Below are 23,450 nucleotides of genomic sequence, written 5' to 3' on the forward strand. Positions count from 1 at the left end.
CAGTGTGCCTCAGGGATCAGTGCTGGGTTCACTGATATTTATCATTTATATTAATGATTTGAATGAGAATTTAGGAGGTGTGGTTACTAAGTTTGCAGATGACACCAAGATTGGTGGCATAATGGACAAATAGTGCTCCAATTTAGAATTTTAACTTTTGGGCTAGATCTATCATTCCCCATAGCTATCTCAAAACTAATAGAATTACGGTCCCAAAGTGATCCCTCACTAACACTTCTGTCATCCGTCCTTCCTTATTTCCAAGAGGGGGTCAAGTTTTGCCCCCTTCTAGTTGGACCATCCACATACTGAATGAGAAGTTCCTCCTGAATGCACTCAACAAATTTCTCTTGATCCAATCCTCTAATACTATGGCTGTCCCAGCCAATGTTGGGGAAGTTAAAATCCCTTACTATTACCACTCTATTTTTCTTCGAGCTATTTATAATCCCCTTACAAATTTGCTCCTCAATTTTCCACAGATTATTTGGGGGCCTATGGTACAACCCTATCAAAGTGATTTCCCCCTTTTTATTTCTCAGTTCTACCCATATAAATTCAGTGGCTGAACTCTTGAATATTTCACCTCTCAATACTACCATGATGTTTTCCCTAATCAAAAGTGCAACTCCCCTTCCTCTCTTACCTCCTGTTCTATCTATCCTAAATCATCTGTACCCTGGAAAATTGAGCTGCCAGTCCTGTCCCTCTCTCAGCCATGTTTCAATAATTGCTATAATATTCCAGTCCCACGTCATGCCCTGAGTTCATCTGCCTTGCCTGTCAGGCCTCTTGCATTGAAATAAATGCAGTTTAATCTGGACTTCCCTCGCTCTCTGTCTTGCTTTTGCCTGATCTGTCTGCTATTGGCATTATTGACACTGCCTTTACTACTTAATGTGCTCTCTTTAAATTCTGTGCTGTCCTCTGTCTTCCTACTGCTTTAGGTCCCACCGCCTCCGCCAAACTAGTTTAAACCCTCCCCAGTGGCTCTAGTAAATCTCCCCGCCAGGATGTTAGTCCCCCTCCAGTTTAGGTGTAACCCGTCCCTCTTGCACAGATCATCCCTTCCCCAGAAAACATCCTGATGATCCAAAAATCTAAATCCCTGCCCCCCGCACCAACTCTCAAGGCACACATTCATCAGCCTATTCCTCCTATTCCTACTCTCGCTAGCACATGGCAACGATAGTAGTCCAGAAATGATTATCTTCAAGGCCTTCGGCTTAACTCTCTATATTGACAGTTCAGGACCTCATCCCTTTTCCTACCTATGTCGTGGGTACCAATATATACCATGACCTCTGGCTGCTCTCCCTCCCCCTTAAGAATGTCCTGCAACTGCTCAGAGACGTTCTTGACCCTGGCACGAGGGAGGCAACACACCATCCTGGAGTCCCAATCGCGGCCAGAGAAACGCCTGTCTGTGCCTCTAACTAGCGAGTTCCCTATTACTACTGCTCGGTTGCACTTTGTCCAATCCTGTCCCACAGCAGAACCAGCTGTGGTGCCACAGGCCTGGCTGCTGCTGGTATCTCCCTTTGACAGGCTATCCCTTTCAACAGTATCCAAAACAGTATACCTGTTTAAAAGGAGAATAGCCTAAGTTGATAAGATATAGGAGCAAAATTAAACCATTTGGCCTATCAGATCTATTCTGCCATTCATTCATGGCTGATATGGTCCTCATCCTCATTTTCCTGCAGTCCCTATAACCCTGCAACCCATTACCAATTGAAAATCTGTCCAACTCCTCAAATGTATTCACTGTCCCACCATCCACCGCACTTTGTAAAATTCGCTACCCCAGTTTCAACCCTTTGGGAGAAGTAATTTCTCCTCAACTCTGTTTCAAATTTGCTAGCCTTTATTCTAAGACTATGACCTCTCATCTTAGAATGCCCCATGAGAGCAAGCATCCACTCCACGTCTACTTTATCCACACCTTTCATCATCTTATATACCTCAATTTGATCTCCCCTCTTCTAAATTCCAGAGAGGATAGGCCTAAACTGTCTTTGAGGTTTGAGCTCTCTTTTGAGGTGTTTGAAATGATTAAGGGGCAGGGTAGATACAGAGACACTGGGCAAGATTTTGAGCTCATGTTCTCTGTCTGTGAAATCACTGCAGGAGCTCAAGATCCTGCAAAACACGGAAATCTTAAATCTCACCAGTGAGATCTCAGTATCTGTTTTTTGCTGCACCTTGCCAGCGACATAGTCAGGTTCATGCCCATAATATGCATGAATTTGATTTCAATACATTCAAATCTAATCAAACACCGCCCTCATGAGATTTTCATGTGACATTGACACATGAAAATCACAACAGGTTCTCCAGTTAAGGGGTATCCCTCTGGGGATGCAAAGGTAATATAGTCCCTGCAGGAGAGGGACAAAGCCAAGCAGTGTCCTGGTAATGACCTCTGTCACATGTCGACACTGCCAGGATTGGGCCCAAGGGGATCCTCACATGTGGGGATTTATCTATTCGTGATAGTTGGGGGGCGGGGGGGGGGGGAGCGGGGGAACAGATGCAGACAGGGATGGGAATGATTGGGTGGGGGAGGGAAGAGGGTGGGGGGGTGCACAGTTATGCCAGGAATGATTGGGCTGTGGGAGGAGGCATACCACAGTTACCTCATTGGTGGAGGGAGGTTGGAAGAGTTATATTTGTTTGTGATCAGAGTGCCCGATAAAGAACTCAGTGGAGTCAGTTCCCAGCTCTAAGAGTCCCCGTCTCGCCGAAGTGACCCAAACCAGTTTTGTTTTGCAGTTAAAGGTAGAAGATCTCTTCAAAAGGTCGTGAATGTAGCCCAATCCATCAGGCAAACCAGCCTCCCATCCATTGACTCTGTTATTTGTCATAGATTTTTGTTTGTTAAGGGCATCAGGATGTGCAACAAAGGTGCATAAATTAAGCTAAGGTACAGATCAATCATGGTCTAATTGGTGGAAGTATTTGAGGGCTGAAATAGATAATTTCAGTTCCTATGTTGTGTAACCAAATGTGGCAACCAATTTGCGTGCAGCAAGGCCTCACAAAACCCATTCAAGAAATAACCAGATTCTTCCTTTCTAATGACATTAGTTGAAGGATAAATATTGGTCAGATGCATTTTTGAGAGACTTCTGCCTTGTTCCAGTTACTTCTCTGATTGTTATGCTGAGGTACAACCACGTAGTCATAAAACCAGTTGTTGGCAGAATAAGTCATAAAATGGTGGGCTTAATTGACATTATGTAGCTGACATCACAAGTTAATTTGTTATATAATAACACTTGACATGCTGACTCTTTATACAAAATACAATTGTGGCAGAATTATTTTTTTTAAATCATAGACTCTGCATTTTTCAAGAATTGTTAAACATTTATTGAAGCCATTCTGTACTGTGGGGCTGTAGGTCTATCTAAGCGCGATATTTACTGTTTTGAGAAATGGTGAAAATAGACAAGTCAAGCTGCAAAAATACCACTTAGCAAAGTAATGAAATTCAGGATTATTTTCTTTGAATACAAGTGCTTGCCACAACGCATGGCACTGCTAACACACACAGATTTATTCACCCATCTTAGAGGGGTCAGTTTTTGTACAAAGCGTGCAGGAGGGTTTTTTGAGTCAGTATGTAGATAAGCCAACTAGAGGTGAGGCTATATTGGATTTGGTGCTGGGAAATGAGCCAGACCAGGTGCTAGACTTGGAAGTTGGGGTGCATTTTGCTGATAGTGACCACAATTCGGTTACGTTCACCTTAGTGATGGAAAGGGATAGGCATGAACCTCAGGCCAGTAGTTTTAGCTGGGGGAAGGGTAATTATGAGGCCATTAGGAGAGAATTAGGAAGCATAGGTTGGACTAGGAGATTACAGGGACTGGGAACGTCCGAAATGTGGAGTTTTTTCAAGGAGCAGCTACTGCGAGTCTGTTATAGATATGTCCCTGTCAGGCAAGGAGGAATTGGTAGGGCTAGGGAACCGTGGTGCACTAAAAAAGTTGATTCGTTGGTTAAAAAGAAAAAGGAGGCTTATGTTCGGATGAGACTTGAGGGCTCTGGTAGTGCACTAGAAAACTTTAGATTGGCTAGGAGGGAGTTGAAGAGTGAGTTAAGAAGGGCTAAAAGAGGACATGAGAAGACTTTGGCTGATAGGATTAAGGAGAATCCTAAGGTGTTCTATAGGTATGTCAAGAACAGAAGGTTGGTTAGGGCAAGATTAGGGCCAGTTATAGACAGCAGAGGGAAGTTATGTGTGGAACCGGAAGAGATTGGAGAGGCATTGAACCAATATTTCTCTTTGGTGTTCACGCAGGGGGACAAGAATATAGCTGAGGAGGACACAGGGTTGCAGGGGAGTAGAATAGACAGTATTACAGTTGATGAGGATGTGCTGGATATTCTTGAGGGATTGAAGATAGATAAGTCCCCTGGTCCGGATGGGATTTACCCTAGGATTCTCTGGGAGGCAAGACAAGTGATTGCAGAGCCTCTGGCTCTGATCTTCAGGTCGTTGGCCTCTGGTAGAGTACCGGAAGATTGGAGGTTAGCGAATGTTGTCCCATTGTTTAAGAAGGGGAACAGAGACTTTCCCGGGAATTATAGACCGGTGAGTGTCACTTCTGTTGTGGGCAAGGTTTTAGAAAAAATTATTAGGGATAGGATTTATAGTTATTTGGAGAGTAATGAATTGATTGGAGATAGTCAGCATGGTTTTGTAGAGGGTAGGTTGTGCCTTACTAACCTTATTGAGTTTTTTGAAAAAGTAACCAAAGAGGTGGATGGGGGTAAGGCAGTTGACGTGGTATATATGGATTTTAGTAAGGCGTTTGATAAGGTTCACCATGGTAGGCTTCTGCAGAAAATGCAGATGTATGGGATTGAGGGTAATCTAGGAAATTGGATCAGGAATTGGCTAGCAGATAGGAGACTGAGGGTGGTGGTTGATGGTAAATATTCGTCATGGAGTTCGGTTACGAGTGGTGTGCCTCAGGGATCTGTTTTGGGGCCACTGCTGTTTGTAATTTTTATTAATGATCTGGATGAGGGTATAGTTGGGTGGATTAGTAAATTTGCTGATGACACCAAAGTCGGAGGTGTGGTAGATTGTGAGGAAGGGTGTCATAGTTTGCAGGAAGACTTGGACAGGTTGCAGAGCTGGGCCGAGAGGTGGCGGATGGAGTTTATTGCGGAGAAGTGTGAGGTAATTCACTTTGGTAGGAATAACAGATGTGTTGAGTATAGGGCTAACGGGAGGACTTTGAATAGTGTGGATGAACAGAGGGATCTAGGTGTATGTGTACATAGATCCCTGAAAGTTGGGAATCAAGTAGATAGGGTTGTTAAGAAGGCATATGGTGTCTTGGCGTTTATTGGTAGGGGGATTGAATTTAGGAGTCGCAGTGTCATGTTGCAACTGTACACAACTCTGGTGCGGCCGCACTTGGAGTACTGTGTGCAGTTCTGGTCCCCACATTACAGGAAGGATGTGGAGGCTTTGGAGAGGGTGCAGAGGAGGTTTACCAGGATGTTGCCTGGTATGGAGGGGAGGTCCTATGAGGAGAGACTGAGGGATTTGGGGTTGTTTTCGCTGGAAAGAAGGCAGCTAAGAGGGGATCTTATTGAAACATATAAGATGATTAGAGGTTTAGATAGGGTGGACAGTGATAGCCTTTTTCCTCAGATGGAAAAAGCTAGCACGAGGGGGCATGGCTTTAAATTAAGGGGAGGTAGTTATAGGACAGATGTCAGGGGTAGGTTCTTTACCCAGAGGGTGGTGAGGGATTGGAATGCCCTGCCTGCTGCGGTTGTAAATGCGCCTAGTTTGGGGGCGTTTAAGAGATCCGTGGATAGGTTTATGGACGAAAAGGGATTGGTTTAGGTTAGAGGGTCATTTTTTTTTAACTGGTCGGCGCAACATCGTGGGCCGAAGGGCCTGTTCTGCGCTGTAATGTTCTATGTTCTATCTTGATGAATTGCTGTACTTTTTTGGTGAAGGCATCACAAGAGGCTAGGTGCTTCCTCTCTGGATAGAGTGAGGAGGAAAATTTAGACCATAGTTCATTCGATTGTATTTGGTTTCCCTACAGATACTTAGTTTTTTAATTGGAGATAAGATCTACTTGAATGTAAATTTAAGCATAACTAATTTCAAGTTCAATATGATTTTTACATTTTAAATTCTGATCTATACACGTCTTATTTTAGTAAATTATTTTAAGCTTGCATTTGCATTACATGTCGTTTTAATTTGTTCCAGCACATTATATGATTAATCTTTAATTTTCAGCCTTGGGAAAAAATGTGTCAGCAGATCAGCCACTTATTATACACCTCAACTTCAGATGGGATGCCCAATGGGCTGCTGATCCATATTGCCCATTTTCTGCAACTCTCAGCCCTGGCAGGTTTTAGAATAACAAGCTATTCCTTTTTATCTCCCAATTCGCTAGTAAATGGCGACTGGCAACCACAAAGCAGCCTCTGCACATATGCAGATAACTCCATCGTTAATGATGTAATTGATGATCTTCAGAGCAGACCTTCAAGTAGTTTTGGAAGGCAAATTGTATCAACAAGAGTTTCACCATGGACACCATTATCAAAATCTACAACAGGTAAGCTGTCAGTACTCAAATAATGAAATTTCCATACATGTCTTTTGAGGCTTATTTTATCTCCTCTGTTTGACAAGTTTACTATGCTTACAGTAATCCAATACATTTACAGGGCTTGACACCTCTCTTTGGCCAAATTTTAGCCTCTATCCTTAGCAATATTCAGCTTTCTCATGCAAGGCATTCTACACAGTCACTCTAACCTATCTGCCTCCGAGTTTGCAGCACTTTGTTCTCTCAGGTCCAAAACTAACATTGTCATTGAACTTGCTGACAGGGATGTCAGCATTGTTGTTCGGTAAAACAAGTTCTACCGTCTAGAGCCTAATCACAAACTCTGAGACACCTCCTCCTACCACTACCTGGATCATGACCCCACCATCATTACTAAGCCATAATTTTTCAGACTGCCACTGATCTCATCATTGGAGATCTTTCCTTCATGGTCTTCAACCTCAGTCCCCAGTCCAGGAAACCCACTTTGAACTGCTGAAAGTCCACAAACAGTGCTGTGTGAACTTTGAACTTATCTTTCCCTGTATCGATTCAATATTTCTCCCTTTGCTTAGTTTATATCCGTCCACCTCTGCAACTCTCTTGACAGCTTTCCTACTTTAACAATTTCCTGGCCTATCAGTCTAACTTTCACCGTGGACGAAAAGTCTCTCTACATCATACCTCTCACTAGGGTGATCTAAATGCCCTCTGCTACTTCAATGAATGGAGGCAAATGAGTTACCATCTGTCATCTTCTCCCTCGGACTGGCTGAACGAGTTCTTATATTTTTTCTTTAACTCCATTCACTTTTCTCAAGTAAAAGGTGCTGCCATAAGTGTCCTGGCTATAATTAAAAACAGGAAATGTTGAAAACACTCAGCAGGTGAAGGAGCATCTCTGAAGAGAGAAGACTGTTAATTCCAGATGATGACCGTTTCTTCAGAACTGGAGAAACATTGGAGATTTTAACAGATCTTCAGTCAGCACAGAAGTGGAGAGAACAGGAGGGTGGGGAAAGAGTTAAAAAAGAGTCTGTAAGAGGGTGACAGTAAGAGAAATAAATGACAAAAGGATTGATGTTGCTTGGCGAAAGGAAATAACAATGGGACATGTAAAGAAGTAAAAATGAGTTTGGAGGTGGTGTAAATGAGAATAGCAGATTTGTTAGCAATAGTGGCTGCTTGAGAAAACTGGAGTTGTGGTTATGATCTGAAATTGTTGAATTCATCATTGAATCCAAAAGGCTGTAAAGTGCATGATTGAAAGAAAAGGTACTTTTTCTTCAATTTATATTAGGCTTCATTGGTACAGGATAGGGATCTAGGACAGAGAGATCAGAGTAGCAATGGGGCAGCAAATGAAAATTAAAAGTTACAAGAGGTTCAAGATCATTCCTCTGGATTCAATAGAAGCCCTCACCCAATCTGCATTTGGCCCTCCTAATGTAGGGGAGATGCATTATCAGCAACAAATTCAGTATACCAAATTGAAAGAAGTACTTTTTTTTCTACTTGGAAGGAGTGTTTGGGGTTCTCGGTAGTGGGAAAGGAGGAGATAAAAGGACCAAATGTTCAATAACTAATATATCTTCACGTTTCTTTAACCAAGGATTCTTCACCACCATTGTTTGTAGGCCTCTTGACTGTATCTGTTCCATTTCCCACATATCTGCTTTCATTTCTTACCCTCCCCTGCCAAACGCATTATAGGGTTCCCCTTGTCTTCACCTTCCACCCCACCAGCCTCCACGTGTACTGTGAGGAAGTATGATCAAGGTAGCTGTGAAAGTCGGTGACCTTATAGTAGATCATAGTTAGAACTAAAAAAGATTGTGAATGTAGCCCAATCCATCACGCAAACCAGCCTCCCATACATTGACTCTGTCTACACTTCCCGCTGCCTCGGCAAAGCAGCTAGCATAATTAAGGACCCCACACATCCTGGACATGCTCTCTTCCACCTTCTTCCGTCAGGAAAAAAATACTAACGTCTGAGGTCATGTATCAACCAACTCAAGAACAGCTTCTTTGCTGCTTCTGGCAGACTTTTGAATGGACTTACCTTGCATTAAGTTGATTTTTCTCTATACCCTAGGATGGAAGAGTCAATTACTAGGGGGCACAGGTTTAAGGTGTGAGGGGCAAGGTTTAAAGGAAATGTACGAAGCTGATTTTTTACATAGGGTAGTGGGTGCCTGGAACTCATTGCCGGAGGAGGTAGTGAAAGCGGATACGGTAGTGACTTTTAAGGGGCATCTTGACATATACATGAGTAGGGTGAGAATAGAGGGACATGGTCCCTGGAAGGATAGAGCAGTTTGGCAGCATGGTTGGTGCAGCCCTGGAACAGGGCTGAAGGGTCTGTTCCTAAGCTGTAATTTTCTTTGTTCTTTGTTCTAGCTATGACTGTAACACTACATTCTGCATTCTCTTGTTTCCTTTTCTATGAATGTTATGTTTTGTCTGTATAGTGTGCAAGAAACAATACTTTTCACTGTATGTTAATACATGTGACAATAATAAATCAAATATTAGTCAATAGCCTATTCGTTGAAATGAGATACAGAAGTTGAGAACGAGACTGCCAATGCTTGCACTTCCTTCAATTCCATTTGTACTTGTTGCTTGCAATGCATTTGTCTCTACAGTCTTCTTCTTTTGGATTCTCCCATATACTGGTTGATCACCCTTTTTCATCTCTTATCAGTCACTCATTCCTTTTCCAATCCAATTATATTTAATATTCGCCATTACATCTTTCCACCTGTTCTTAGGCCTTCCTCTACTTCTTCTTGGCAACCCTATTTCCATCAATCAACTCACCACATTTCCTCTCTGCCACAGATGAACGTATCATTTCAATCACTTCATAGCTGATTTCTTTGATGTTCCCACAATCTTCACTACCTCTACTTTGGATAGGCTAAACACCATTAGGTGATGACTTTGCAAAATACTTCTACTATTTTCATCACCCTTCATGTGATGCCGTGACCAAACATATTTTCTCTTTCAGCAATCCAAAGAGACTCTTCCTAACATATTATCTTGGTCAAGTCTTCAGTCACCGTCAACACCACCTCCCTTTCCATAGAACTTTCGACACAAGATCAAATGATACAAACCTGTCTTTTATCTCAATTTGTCCAAAGCCTCAAATACTCTTTTGAGATGAAACAGAGATTTACTTGTAATTTACTATCGTATGTTAGTTGTTAACAGTGCAGTCTCCTCAACATTGAGACAAAAATCAGACTGAATGATCAAATGGTGGAACACCTACCTTCAGTCAGAAAACATGACCCCGAATTTCTGGTGGCTTTGTTATTTTTATTTTCCACTCCACTCAATTCACTTTCTCCTCTGCTTCCTTTGTTGTTCTAATGGAGCTCATTGGAAGCTTGAGGAGCAGGACCTCATCTTGCAGTTAAGCACTTTACAGCCTTCCAGATTCAACATTGAGTTAAACAATTGCAGATTGTAAACCACTGTTAATGTTTAGGATAGGGGATACTGGTGAAAATCTGTTACTCCCATTAAGAACCATCTTTTGTTCCTTTTATTGTCTCATTAAGATCCCATTTTTCCATGCACCATATGGCTTTTGTCATTTAATCTCTCCTGCATGTGACTCCCCTTTCCCTGCCTCTGTTATTACATCACTAACTTTTTCCACTTGTCTTGAAGGGTTATTAACTTGAAATCTTCTCAGGTGCTGCCTGGTCTGCTGAGTAGTTCCAACATTTTCTTTGTCTTTTTCAGATTTCCATCATCTGTAGTATTTTGCATTTGTAAAAATATTGGAAATGCAGGAGAAGAATCTAATTGGGCTGGCAGTTGAAGGCAGGAGGTCATGTGATTAAACTTCTTGGACTAAGTCCAATGAATTGGTAGCCTTAGCTGCAGGGTGATTGGATGCGAGACAAAGACAGAATTTAGCAGCATATCCACCAATTCAATTCAGAAGTAGCTGCTTAAGGAAGGGAGGGAGGGACAGTGGATAGAAAGATGTTTGTAGGGATAGGAGGTGTAGGACTAATAGTTATCACTCTTCAACAATGAGCTCCATATGCTCCATTTTAATTGTTTTCATTTGCAGTTAGTTGGGACTTTACAATCATGAACAAATGAGATGGGAAAGCCAAAGCACTTCTGATTTTGTTGGCTATGAAAAATTCCATTCTCTATTATATCAGCCAGTACATATATGTTTCTGGTGCACTTGAGCATTTCTTTCAGTATTACCAGTAAATAAAGCAGGATAGCTATAGAGAGTGACATAAAGGAATTGCCAATGAGATTTCAAGATTTAAGACTTTTACTGTAACAAAGCAGCTAAAAGCAAGACCAAACATTACCCATCTAATACTCTAAAATACAAAAAATGTTAACCCTTATTAATGCTTTAACACATCCCAAAACCCCATGCCACGGTTATATTTCATTGCTCGCTCTATGCAGAATTCCAGTTTTACAGCAATCAATCTAAAATAATTCCCAGTTCCCAATGGATTTGCTGTTCCCTGTTTCACCGAGCTGTAAAATTGAGTGACTGTTAAAACACATTTCCCTCAGCTTCTGAGGAGTCTCAAATTGAATACCAGCAGTACGGCTTATTCCCGCGATCCTACATGAGTGCAAAGTGTCAACTAACTACAAATGAAAGCAATTATAAAGGACCATATGGAACTCATTGTTGAACAGCTGCAACCCTATATCTCCTAGTCCCATAAACATCTTCCTGTCTACCATCAGCCCCTCTGTTAATTTGAAGTTATCTCCCTCCCTTAAGGTGCTACTTCTTTTCCCAACATCCACCACATGAGAGTGAATCTTCTGAATTCCTTAGATTATCATGGGATGCACCTCTTTGACCTGAGACACTCTTGCCTCCCATATCCTTCTTGGTAGTTATGCATCTATCTGCTGACCACACGAACTGCAGTTGTGTGCCTCTCTATAAAACCTTGCTTTCTCTTTCTGTCAGAAATCTTGGAAATAGGAAGCAGCTGTCTTTGTTTCAGGTGTGAACATTTTGTACCAACTCCCCCCCCCACCCCCATGATAACCAAGGCTTGTTCTTGGGTCGAATTTGGAATTCAAACACGACTTTCTTCAATACTCCATTTCATCTTGAATTAGAGAGAATCCCAAATTGTAATCACCTTGTAAAACCTTACATTCATTACAACTAAAAGTTTTCCAGTGTTGTTCACAACTGTAACTTCTGGCAAATGGCCTTGGAATATTAAAGAGTTGAAGGTTATTTCTGTGTTAGTTTTATAGAGGACAATTCATGAACATATGAAATTGTTGTGATGGAAGGTCAACTACGAATAGATTATTTATATGGTAGGGTGAATTTAACAGGATAGAATTTATTATCTGAGTAAAGCTTTATAGGATTGTTAAGGCGCAGTCACTATCTTAAACATACAAAAAATGTGCAGCCTTCTGCAAGTTGTTCAAATTTGAACGGAATTAGAAGGAAAAGATTGAATTTATTTTTGGCATCTTAGCACATCTTTAGGAAGTCCTAAAGTGCTTTCTCACTAATATGTTGAAATGCAGTCAATATTATTATGTAGACAAACATTACTGTCAATTTATGCACAATGTTTGACAAACAGCAGACACATGAGTGATAGTTAAATCTGTTCCATTAGCTTTGATTGACAGAAAAACATTGATTGGAATAGTGAGAGAACTCACTTTTCTGTTATTTTAATAGTGATATGGATTTTGTTTTGCTCCTATCTAAGCAAGCAGAGAAAGCCTTGGTTAAGTACCTCATCTGAAAGACAGCATCTCCAATGATACAGCACTTCTGTTTTGTCTAGATAATGCGTTCAGATCAGCTTTCTGAATTAGAGGTGATAATACTACCAACTCAACTTACACTTTGAGAAAAGCTAGTTCTAAAAAACAAAAAAATTGGCTTCTTCAAGTATTTGTTTTAACAATTGCTGTGAATTTAAATCCAATTCTAAAACATACTTGAATAACGAAGGAATTCAATATTTATATGAATATTTGTTAATTGAATCTTCCTTTAAAGTTAACAGCAAGATGCATGGTTTTTTTTGGTAAGCAGAAATATGATAAATAAAAACTGAGAATGCTGTGATGAATTCAAATTTAGAAAAATATGGAAACAAATAGAGACAAGACCTCTGCAGAATTTTGAGCTGGGTATTAGTGTTTGTCCTTCTACAGAGTTAATGTGATCGTTTGTATTAGAGTACAAAATTAGCAGTTTACTTGGATAGAAGACTGAAGAAGATTACCAAGTTTTAAACTGGGAATGGTGGGAAGTAACAGCTATCGACAGTGGTAACCCAGGGATTGGTCCCTTTGGTATTGTATATGAAAAACTAGAATGGACAAAAAGGTTATGGGATAATAAGGAGATTGGCCCTCATAGTCCACGCCTCATAGTCCACATCCTTCTTGTATCCCTGTGGGAAAGGAACTCAGTAGTGACCAGCCATTTATTTCAGTGGGAGAAAGAAAATGACCAGAAGACTGCTTTTGTGCATTTCCTTGCAACTGGCTTCAGAATTTTAGTGATGAAGAGGTTCAGAAATAGGTTGTTGGCCTCTCATTTGATGAATGGCAGAAAGATTGTAGAAAAATAAATCAGAAAATCATTCTCAAACAGAGGAATAAAAGTAGGCCAATGGACAAGCATGTGAATAACCAATGCCCAATATTGCTGACTCCGGGCTTGTTTAAACTGCAGGGGAAGAAACAAATTATTTTGAATGCCAGACATTAGATTGTTCTGAGGGTTTGTGAATTAAATGCAGGAGATACTAACAAGAAGGGAGATGCAGTAAGGGATGTAACTTAGGAAGGAAAATAAGTATAGATTGTGAGAAAAATAAGCAACAATGAGAAGGCTGGGGTGGAAATCTCTGGCCGCGCTCACCCCAACACTGGAGAATCCCACTTGAGATCAATGGACCTTTGTGTGATCCTGTCCCCCGCTCACTACAATTCCAGTGGCGGGTGGGATGGGAGAAGATGTCTGTGGTCGATAAATGTAAAATAACGTGAATAACTAGCTTTTAGCCTGAATGGGTTTTAAATTAAATAAAATTCTTTGATCAACTATTTATTTGTGACTTAACTAAGATTTGTGATGTTTTTAGGAACTCCGCGATGCTCTGGACGAGTAATGTCTCCCTCTCCAGTCAGATCATTACATATTACATCTCAAATTTCAACAAAACCTCTGGTTTCACCAAAACAGCATAAAATCTCTCATCTAAGCTCTGTTGCTCCAAATCTGCTGTCTAGAGCTGCAAAAGAAATCTCTGAAGTTGAAAGCATCGGTCAAGGTGAACCCAATTTCGACAATGATGCTGATGAAGAAGCTTTAATTGAATTGGAGAGGGAGCTATTGAAGACCCATAAAGGTATAAAATGCTTAAAAAAAAGGATGCAAAGTTATAATGCTTTTCAAATATCGGTTGATGTTCCAAGATTCATGATTGACTTGAAATGGATATAAATAGCTTCCAACTAATTGAAAGCAGGATTATTAGGCCATTAATACATAAGAAAAAGATCTGTAGTCCCAACAGATTCCTAGAAGATATCACTGCACATTTCCCTCCAGTCTGCAAAACAAACATTCACCTCTACATTCTGTTTTCTGTCCCTTAGCCAATTTCGTTTCCATGCTGCTGCCGTCCCTTTAATCCCATGGACGTTAACATTAAGCATATTGTATTTTAAATTTATCAAGTGGTACTCGTCAAACACCTTTTCAAAGTCCATAAGTATTATGGGGGTGGTTGAAAAGTGTTCCGGCCTAAAAATTAGTTTCGCGCCCAGCACAAAACAGTTTGCAATTCTCTGGCCCTTTTCTCATGACATGGATCAGATCATAGTGATTAGAATATTTAAATGGCATTTAAATATCCATAGCCCATTCAACTTCCAACGCACAGAATCTTCCAGTCTTCAGGCATGACCTGAGAAAGGTGAGAATCATTACTGGTCTCCACCAGCAGAGACCTGGCACGGAGCCTTTGTAGCCCTCAGGTGGTCGGGGGTATGGCTGGGCATCGGGCAGAGTTCCCTTGACAGTGTCCACCAGATACCCTGGCAGAGTGGGCCAGACACCCCGGCAGTGACCTACAGGCACTCCAGCGATGGGCACTGGGCACCACGGCAGTGGCAGTTGGACACTGGCAGTGTGCCAGGGCAATGCCAAGGGGTGGTGCCTGAGTAGAAACAAAACCTGTGGTGTGGAGCTGTGATAGGGTGGAGGGAATGGGATGGGAAGAAAGGAGAAATTTGCCAGGAGGTGATGGGGGTGTGAGGGAAGGGGGCAACTCTGCCAGGTGCAAAGGAAGGGGGGAACTGCTGGGGGGGGGAGGGAATGGGGGAACTCTGACAGGATGTGAAGGAAGGGGAGATCTTTGCTGGGGTAGGAGGGAATGGGAGAACTTTGCCGGGGTGGGAGAAAATGGGAGAATTTTGCCTGGGTGGAAAGGAAGGGGATGATGCCAGGAGATAATGGAGATGCGAGGGATATGAAGAGCTCTGCCAGGTGCAAAGGAAGGAGAGAACTTTGCCAATGTGGGAGGGGAATGGGTGAACTTTGCCGGGTGCAGGATTAGACTGGGAGTGGTGATCGGCATTGGGGGAAGGAGTTCCCAATACGTGGGGGTGGGGGGGGGGGGGGGGGTGTGGCAGCAGGAGGTCTCCTAATATCACTCCTAGAGCTTAGCAAAGGGCTTCCTCAGCAAGCTCTGACTCCATCCTTTCCTCCCATCAAATGATTTGGAATGGCCATATGGGATCACTAATGTTGTTGAAAGCCTGCAACAACCTCAGCACCATTTAGCCATGCAACCCTTTACAACAATGACACATCCAAGTCTGTCCAATATCTATAAGACTCAAGAAGCTTAATACCATTCAAATGATGTTGATAAAGAAATCACAGTATTTCAGTTAGATACCTTTTAACCTATCTCACAAAGTGATCTTCCCAGCCTCTTGATGAGACAGACTAATTCCTCCTCCTGCCACTGAACACAGCAACTGCCTCTATTTCTAAGTAATGCTGCAGCTCAGGAGATCCTGCAACTAACCCCCATTATATTGATATACGTTCCTGAACGTCTGACCTCCTTGTCACCTTGGCACTGCCTATCAGGTATGGGACAGTGCCAAAGGGGTGGGCCCTAATTGGGGCAGGCCTGACGGAGGGGTAGGGCCTCCAGGGGCAATCTGTGGGGATGGGGTTCCCACTGCCATTCTATAGGACTGGTGGGGGAAGCAGGGAGGCCAATGATCAGGGAGGGATGGCCAGGGAGGTCAGGATTGGGCCTGGGAATCGTTGGTGGTGGGTCCAGAGATCAGGTTGTGGGGGCAGGAGGCGTGAAGAACCAGTGATGCTGGGGCCATGGAGCTGACCTGCAGTCGGGAGGTCGTCAGTGCACATGTACCAATCTTGGCACTGGCAGGTTGGCGCATGCGCAGTAGCCCCCTCAGCACGTTGATTTCAGCCTCTCCAGTGGGGAGAGGCTCCATGCCCTGAGATTTAATGATATTCATGCTGTGGCCCCTGCAGTGCACAGAGTGAGAGATTTTCCTCTGAAATCCCAGTGAAAATAAAGCATGAATTCCTCCAGTTTTCACGCAATTCGACACTTGGAATATTTTTTGGAAGAATTCTGCCCAAAATGTATGTTTAGAACTTTTATAAAAGCATTTATAATTATTTCAAATCCATCTTTTGCTACTGTAGGCAATGAAAGAAGGAGACGTGACTTGCCAGCAGCTTCTGAGCAGTTGATCTCTCCTGGGCAAGCAATTGAAAAGGCTATTGCTGTTACTCAAAGGTTTGAAAGAACTAAGTAAGTGATTTTTCAAAGGCATATTGTATCATTTTTATGTTTAAAGTTTTCCAAGAATTTCACAAAATAAATTGGAAACAAGAAAAATATTATTGGTTCCCTTGGCTTTATGGTATAACAGGTTCTAAACATAAGTATTAATACTCTAAGTCTGAGGCTCAGATTTTGTTAAGCTTCCTAGAAAGGAAACAAAAGTAACTTTATACAGTGAGATAAAGGCAAAATACGGCAGATGCTGGAATCTGAAACAAAAACAGAAAACATAAAATCTCAGCAGGGCTGAACGGCATCAGAGGAGAGAGAACAGAGCCAACTTTTTGAGTCAGGATGACCCTTCGTCAGAATTTTTGAGAGTAGTGATTAATCTCCATATACGTCAAATGCACAAAATAAAGCAAAATACTGGAAATTGGAAATAAATCAGGGCTGGAAAACCTCAGCCAGCTGGCAGCATTCACACAGCGAGAAACATGTTGTGGGTTGGGGGGGGGTGAATTTTCTGCTCCCATTTTCATTCTGTTGGATCGATGGTGGTATTAGAAAATACCACAGAAGACCTAAATCACACTTCATTCTGATATAAAGCATAACACGATTGTCTCCAGCCCCCACCATTGACATAATGGGACCATTGGGATCCCCATTATAATAAATTTGTATGAACTATCAGGCCTCTATGCCTGGTAATCCCCGCCCGACATTACATAATTAAGACAGGTCTCCCAAGGCATGCATTTGGTCAACAGAATCTCCTAGAAGATTTCAGATGAATGCATTGCTTAATTGTGGGGGAGGGGGAGGGGTGGTAATGCTCAGGCACTGCCACTGGGATGGGGCACAGGGTTTGGGGGCCTTGATCTTCAGTTTTTAAAGAGCGGTCTGACCTTCAGAAGAACTAAGCAGCTGGTGGGATGGGCTAAATCAGAGCCCATCCCCCACCTGCATTGCGTCTCTTGGGACCTGTCCCTTCACTTTTTTCTTACTGTCAACCGATCAGTAGTGGCTGAAGAAAGCCACTACTTGAACTAGCAGCTTTAACGCTGTTTCTCTTGGCCACTGCTGAAAAATGGGAAAACTGTGCCACACAATTAACTTAGAACAAGAAGAATCATATTGGACTGAAAACCTTAACTCTGTTTCTTTCTCCACAGATGCTGCCAGACTGGCTGAGCTTTTCCAGCATAAGCCCATAAGATATTGGAGCAGAATTAGGCCATTCAGCCCATCAAATCTGTTCTGCCATTTAATCTTGGCTGATAAATTCTTCAACCCCATTTTCTTGCTTTTTCCTCATAACCTTTGAGCGCTTTTGTTTACATTAGATACATGTTCGTTTTGGTGAACAATAAAATCATTACATTGGCTATTCCATTGGTGACATCTTCCAGTCTTGCCTAAGGCGACCTCCCCCCTTGAGTTCCTGGTGACGTAACCAGTGAACAAAGCAATAGTCATTGTTTTTGGCAGGTACAGAAAACCTGCCGTATGGGCAGGGTGGAAAACCTAATCATTGCCTTTGTTGCGTACAAAGAATCCTAAATTATGTAGCAAATTCTTTTTCTGCTTTTAGGCTATTTACTTTGGTTTGAGTTGGAACTTCCCAGCAATTGTGCCTACCAGTGAAGAAATGGATGATTTATGTTTATTTCACTGGAATAATTGTGTTTTACATGTCTGTCTCTTTCAATTTTTCCCAGGGATACTGTTGGTTCTCAGCTTCTGCTTGATTCTCTGATAGGAGGGGTTGATGAATGTCAAACGGATGATGAGGGAGAGGAGGCCCGAGACAAACAAAACGTTCTGCTGTTATTCTGACAGTATGTCAGAGAAAAATATCCGATAAAATTCCTCACCAAGCAATAAGTTCTAGAAAACTCAATCAAATGGGATGTATTGCTTGATTTGTAATATAAAATATCAATATCAGTTGAAAAGAGTGTGATTTGATAATGAGTCAGGGTTAGGCAATTGATATTTCGTCAGATATAAATAAAAGACTACGAGCTCATTTGATGTATTTATTTCAAAAGTTTAATCATCTGTAAATTGCGAGTGAACCCACCTTTAAACATGAACATTTGGAATTAGGATCCAGATCTTCATTTTATTTTATTCCTTCTTGTGATATGAGCGCCACTGACAGGGTCAGCATTTATTGTCCATCCTAAATTGTCCTTGAGAAGGTGATGTTGAATTGCCTTCTTGAATTGCTGCAGTCTAAGTTGTGTAGAAAGGAATTTGCAAGAATCTGATCCACCACAGTGAAGGTACAGCAATATAGTTCCAAGTCAGGATGTTGTGTGACTTTGAGGGAAAATTTCAGGTGGCAGTGTCTCCATGCATTTCCTGCTCTTCTTTTCCTAGGTGACAGAGTTTGTAGGTCTAGAAAGTGTTTTTGAAGGAGTCTTGACAGTTTTTTGCCAGTGCATCTTGTAGATGGTACACAGATCTGTCACAATGTGCCATTAGTCAGAAGTGACATGTCCTGGATGGTGTTGAGCTTTTTGAGTGTTGTTGGAGTTGGATATATCCAGATAAGTGGAGAGCATTCCATCAGACTCTTCATTTGCACTGCTGCATGATGGGTACATTTTTAGAGTCTGGAGGTGAGTTACTTGCTATAGAATTTGTAGCCTCTGATCTACTCTTGTAGCTACAGAATATACTTGGCTGGTCCAGTAACCTTCAGGATGTTGACAGTGGAGAATTCTGTGATGGAAATGCTGCTGAACGTCAAGAGAAAATGGTTATGTTCTCTATTGGAGATGGTCAGTGCCAGGCACTGGTGAGGTGCAAATGTTACTTGCTACTTGTCAGCTCAAGACTGAATGCTATTGAGATCATTCTACTGTGGGTATGGATTTCTTTAGTATTTGAGGAGTAACAAATGGTGCCATACAATCACCAGCAAAATTCCCCACTTCTGACCCAAGGTTGGAGAGAAGGTCATTTGTGCAGCAGCCAAAGCCGTTCTGGTTGAAGATAGTTGTAAATGCTTCAGCCATGTCTTTTACACTGATATGTGAGGTTATTTGTGAAGCCTCCTCATTCTGCCAGTTGTTTAATTGTCCACCACTGTTCATGACTGGATGGTCTGCTCTGTTGATCGTGCAATTGCTTAGTTCATTCCACTGTATTCTGATCCCACTATGTAGCCTGCATGTAGTTCTGTGTTGTAGCTTAATGATGTTGGCACCTCATTTTTGTATGTGCCTGGTGTTGCTCCTGGCATGTTCTTCTGCATTCCTGATTGAACCAGGGTTGGTCCTCTGGTTTGATGGCCATGAAAGGGTGAGGAATATCTCAGGCCATGACGTTACAGACTGGTGCCTTACAGTTCTGATGTTGCTGATGGCCCTTAGTGCCTGATAATGTCCAGTTTTGAACTGCTGGATCTGTTCTTCATGTGTCTCATTCAGCATGTTGTATTCCATACAGCATTACACAGGGTCTCCATAGTGTGAGTCATCGATCTTCGGTTGCTATAGACAAATCTGTCTGCAAAAGATTGTTTGGTAGGGACAAGATTGAGTCATTTTTTTCCATCTTTTTGGTTTCTTCATTACCTGCTGCAGGTCTAGTCTTGCAGATACATCCTTCAATACTTGACCAACTTGCTGAATAGAGATGTCACTGAGGCACGTCAGACATTGAAGTCCCCACTCCGACTATATTCTGTGCCATTGCTAATTTCACTGCTTCTTCCAATTGGTGATCAGTATGGAGGAGTACTGATTCATCAGCTGATGGGGAGCATTCGAAAGTGATGGGCAGGAAGAAGCTTTCCTTGTCTGTGTTTGGCCTGATGCCGTGAGATCTCATGGATCTAGAGTCATTGTTGAGGACTCCCTAGGGCAATGCCCTCCTGACTGCTTATCACTATGTTGCTTTCTCTGGTCAGTCTGTCGTATCAGTGGGAATAGACATCAGCTCAGGAACGATGATAGAGCAATCTGGGACTGTAAGGTATGACAATGCCAGGTTGTTGCTTAACTAGTCTGTTTCAGTTCTCCTATTTTTCCAACTAGTCCTCACATTATTGACGTGTAAGGGTTAATTGGGCAAGGTTTGCCTTTGTTGTTTCCACTACTAAGGTAGATACTATTGGTCACTTTTTTTGTTCTTATCATTATCGTTCTTTATCATGTACTTCACAAGACTCCTCACAAATCTATTTTGATACACTTTGGTATTCAATAAATGTCTTTCTTAAAATGCAGTGACAATATACTTTTGCAGGGTCAAAAACATCTCTTTATCTTTAGTTTTCACAGTTTGGTTGAATATCATTGAATTACGAAAGGCAAATGTATACTAAGTGCTACATTTTTGTTGCATGTTCATTTAACCTGTCAAACAGTGACAGGAACAGTGTTAAGTACTTCTGAACGTTTTGGATGCATTAGTCACAGTAATTAACATTTAAGGGGAACCTTTAACTCCCATTACCCAGTGGGTATTTTGCTTGCTCTGTTTCGTTGGGCAAGGACCTCAAACATAAGCATATTGTGGTTCTATTGATTAATAGAAGCCTTGATCCAATTTTAACACATGGTACAAAATGGCAGATATCCAATACAAGTCCTGTGAGCTAAGCATGTGTGTGAGGGTCCAAAGGAGGCTGCTGTCCTGGTTCTGCCAGAGAGTTAAAACTCCTTAAGACTCCTTATTGATTTAAGTAGGTGATTTTTCTTTCTTGGCGCAATTGAGTCTTGAATGGTTAAAAACTGGTGCAAATCTAATTCAAGCGGAAGTATACCAATAGCCCATGATTTTGCCGATGTAAATGTGACTTGCATGAAAGAAAATCCCTGCCATCATTACATTATGAGTGTGGATGACTGGTCATGGACATAAAGGTCAACATCGACCTCACTGAGTATAACTAGACTAAATTCACTCCGTGAAGTAGTTAAGTGCAGTCCTGAGAGTCTTTCATCTTTGATTGTTTCATCAAAAATATTCTTTGTTGCCCTCCATTTATTCACTAATATATCTTGACAGGCTTCTGAGAATTGTTAACTGCACTATTTATAAAATGATCAATGCAAGTATTTTGTAAAATTTGTAATGAAGCATATTAGTAAATGTGTTAATCCTATTGCTGGTTTGAAATTTTTTTTGCATTATTATGGTTTCTTAATTCCATTTATGAAGACTATTCAATGAATACTTAAAGTAGGCCATTTTAAAAGAAAAACATACTTACCTAATTGATTTAAGGAATGCATCTCTCTAGCTGTTCCTTAGTTCCAGTTATGACAATAGAATCTACAAAAGGAATATCCTTTAAAAAAAATTTAGAAATACTTGGAAAAAAAATACAGGTCAGGTACCAATGCCTTTATTTTCTACTTGTCCACATAAATCACTATTATAATAATAGTTATTAAATTTGAACTTGTACCTGGAATTGATTTTTCCAGTTAACATTAATGCCACTGATCAAATTTATTGCATGCACAGGGATTCCTACACAAAGTTATAAATCTTGCAGTTGCTGCACTGATTTCCACAGTCATGTTCGATTTATGCATAGTTATTGCACAGAAGATCGCCTACAAAATGAACAGAAAACACTTAATGGCAGTCTGTAGAATACCATGCTTATTCCTTAAATAACTATATTAATTTAAAGCAGTCACCTGAGGCTGGAATTAACCCCAGGTCCCTGGCGCTGTGAGGCAGCAGTGCTAACTGCTGTGCTACTGTGCCGCCCTAATTTCTCTGCTGAAATTAATTACTTTTTACTTCTCTAATTTTTTTATGTTAAATTAAGTGTTCTTGACTGGATGTGGCAGGATTGCAGAACTGTTATCTGATCCATTGGTTGTGGGATTGTTTAACTCTGTTGATGCTTTCACAATTTAGCATGCATGTAGTCTTGTATTGTGGCTTCACCAGATTGGCACCTCGTTCTTAGGTATGCCTAGTACTGCTAGTGGCATGCTTTCTTGCACCTCTCATCGAGCCAGGGCTGATCTCCTCGTATGTGAAAATGAGAGGTATGCTGAATCATAAGGTTTCAGATTGCAGTGGGATATAATTTTGCTTCTACAGCAGTTTATGGATGTCCAACGTTGACCTACTAGATCTGTTCTGAATCTATTCCTTTAGCATGACGGTTGTGCCACACAACATTACTTCCTTTGTATTCTATTTTTATATTCCGGCCTAGTTTTTTATTCTATTTTTCCCTGCTCATCAAATTTTTGATTATTCTTTGGTGGTTTCTAAAATTTTCATGCTTGCTACCATTCTTTGCAACATTATAAACTTCTTTTAATCTGATACTATTATGAATTTCCTTAGAAATGCACAGATGGATCTTTCTCACTGAGTTTTTGTTTTTTAATGGAACATACTTTTGTTGGACCATTTATTTAAATGCAGTTTATTTACTGCCTCACCTTTGTGTCTATTTATCCACTTAATTATCCCTTTCCCTTCATACCCATTCCTGGGGGCTTATTACATTTAGATCCCATCTTTTGCTACCCTCTAAAAAGCAAATGTGTTGGTGGCAGTAATTATGAAATTAAGTGAGATTGAGTTTCATCATCAACCCCTTCTTTCTCTTGTATTTACTCATCATCATGTTTAGCACTCTGCATGCTGCCATCATGGAGGTTTGCATGCTGTGCAATGTTTGCAAGCTGCCTTCCTTGGAAGGAATAAATATGAGTTAATTGCGTATTGTGAAGTCTTCTCTTTCAGGCCTTATCCAGTTTTCTCCCCATTTCTTCCCCCCCCCCCCACTTTTATTGTGATCCATTAGAATTATATCATGGAGATATATCATGGAAGCAATGGTTAAAATGAAAAAGCAATGCAGAGTCTGAACTTTCAAACAAATAGCAGTTAAATGTCAATCATCATCAGCCTCCGCTAACAGTTTTTGAAAGTTTAAAATTCCTGGTTGAAATAGACATCTATAGAGCTCCAAACAAACATGTATTCAGAC

General features: G+C 41.3%; 1 protein-coding gene across 1 annotated transcript in view; it reads left to right on the plus strand.

Annotated features, from left to right (window-relative positions):
• The window catches only part of zbbx (zinc finger, B-box domain containing), a 97,700-nt gene extending 76,144 nt beyond the window's left edge, over nt 1-21,556 (plus strand). The window contains exons 17-20 of the mRNA XM_080185473.1: nt 6,447-6,611; nt 13,763-14,029; nt 16,378-16,471; nt 18,184-21,556. Coding sequence (XP_080041599.1) covers nt 6,447-6,611; nt 13,763-14,029; nt 16,378-16,471; nt 18,184-18,301 — 644 coding nt within the window. The 3' untranslated portion in view covers nt 18,302-21,556. The remainder of the gene's footprint in view (nt 1-6,446; nt 6,612-13,762; nt 14,030-16,377; nt 16,472-18,183) is intronic.
• The last annotated feature ends 1,894 nt before the right edge of the window (nt 21,557-23,450 follow it).

This window comes from Carcharhinus amblyrhynchos, chromosome 3, assembly GCF_965287045.1.
Source record: "Carcharhinus amblyrhynchos chromosome 3, sCarAmb.v2.hapA, whole genome shotgun sequence".
NCBI classification, from domain to species: Eukaryota; Metazoa; Chordata; class Chondrichthyes; order Carcharhiniformes; family Carcharhinidae; genus Carcharhinus; species Carcharhinus amblyrhynchos.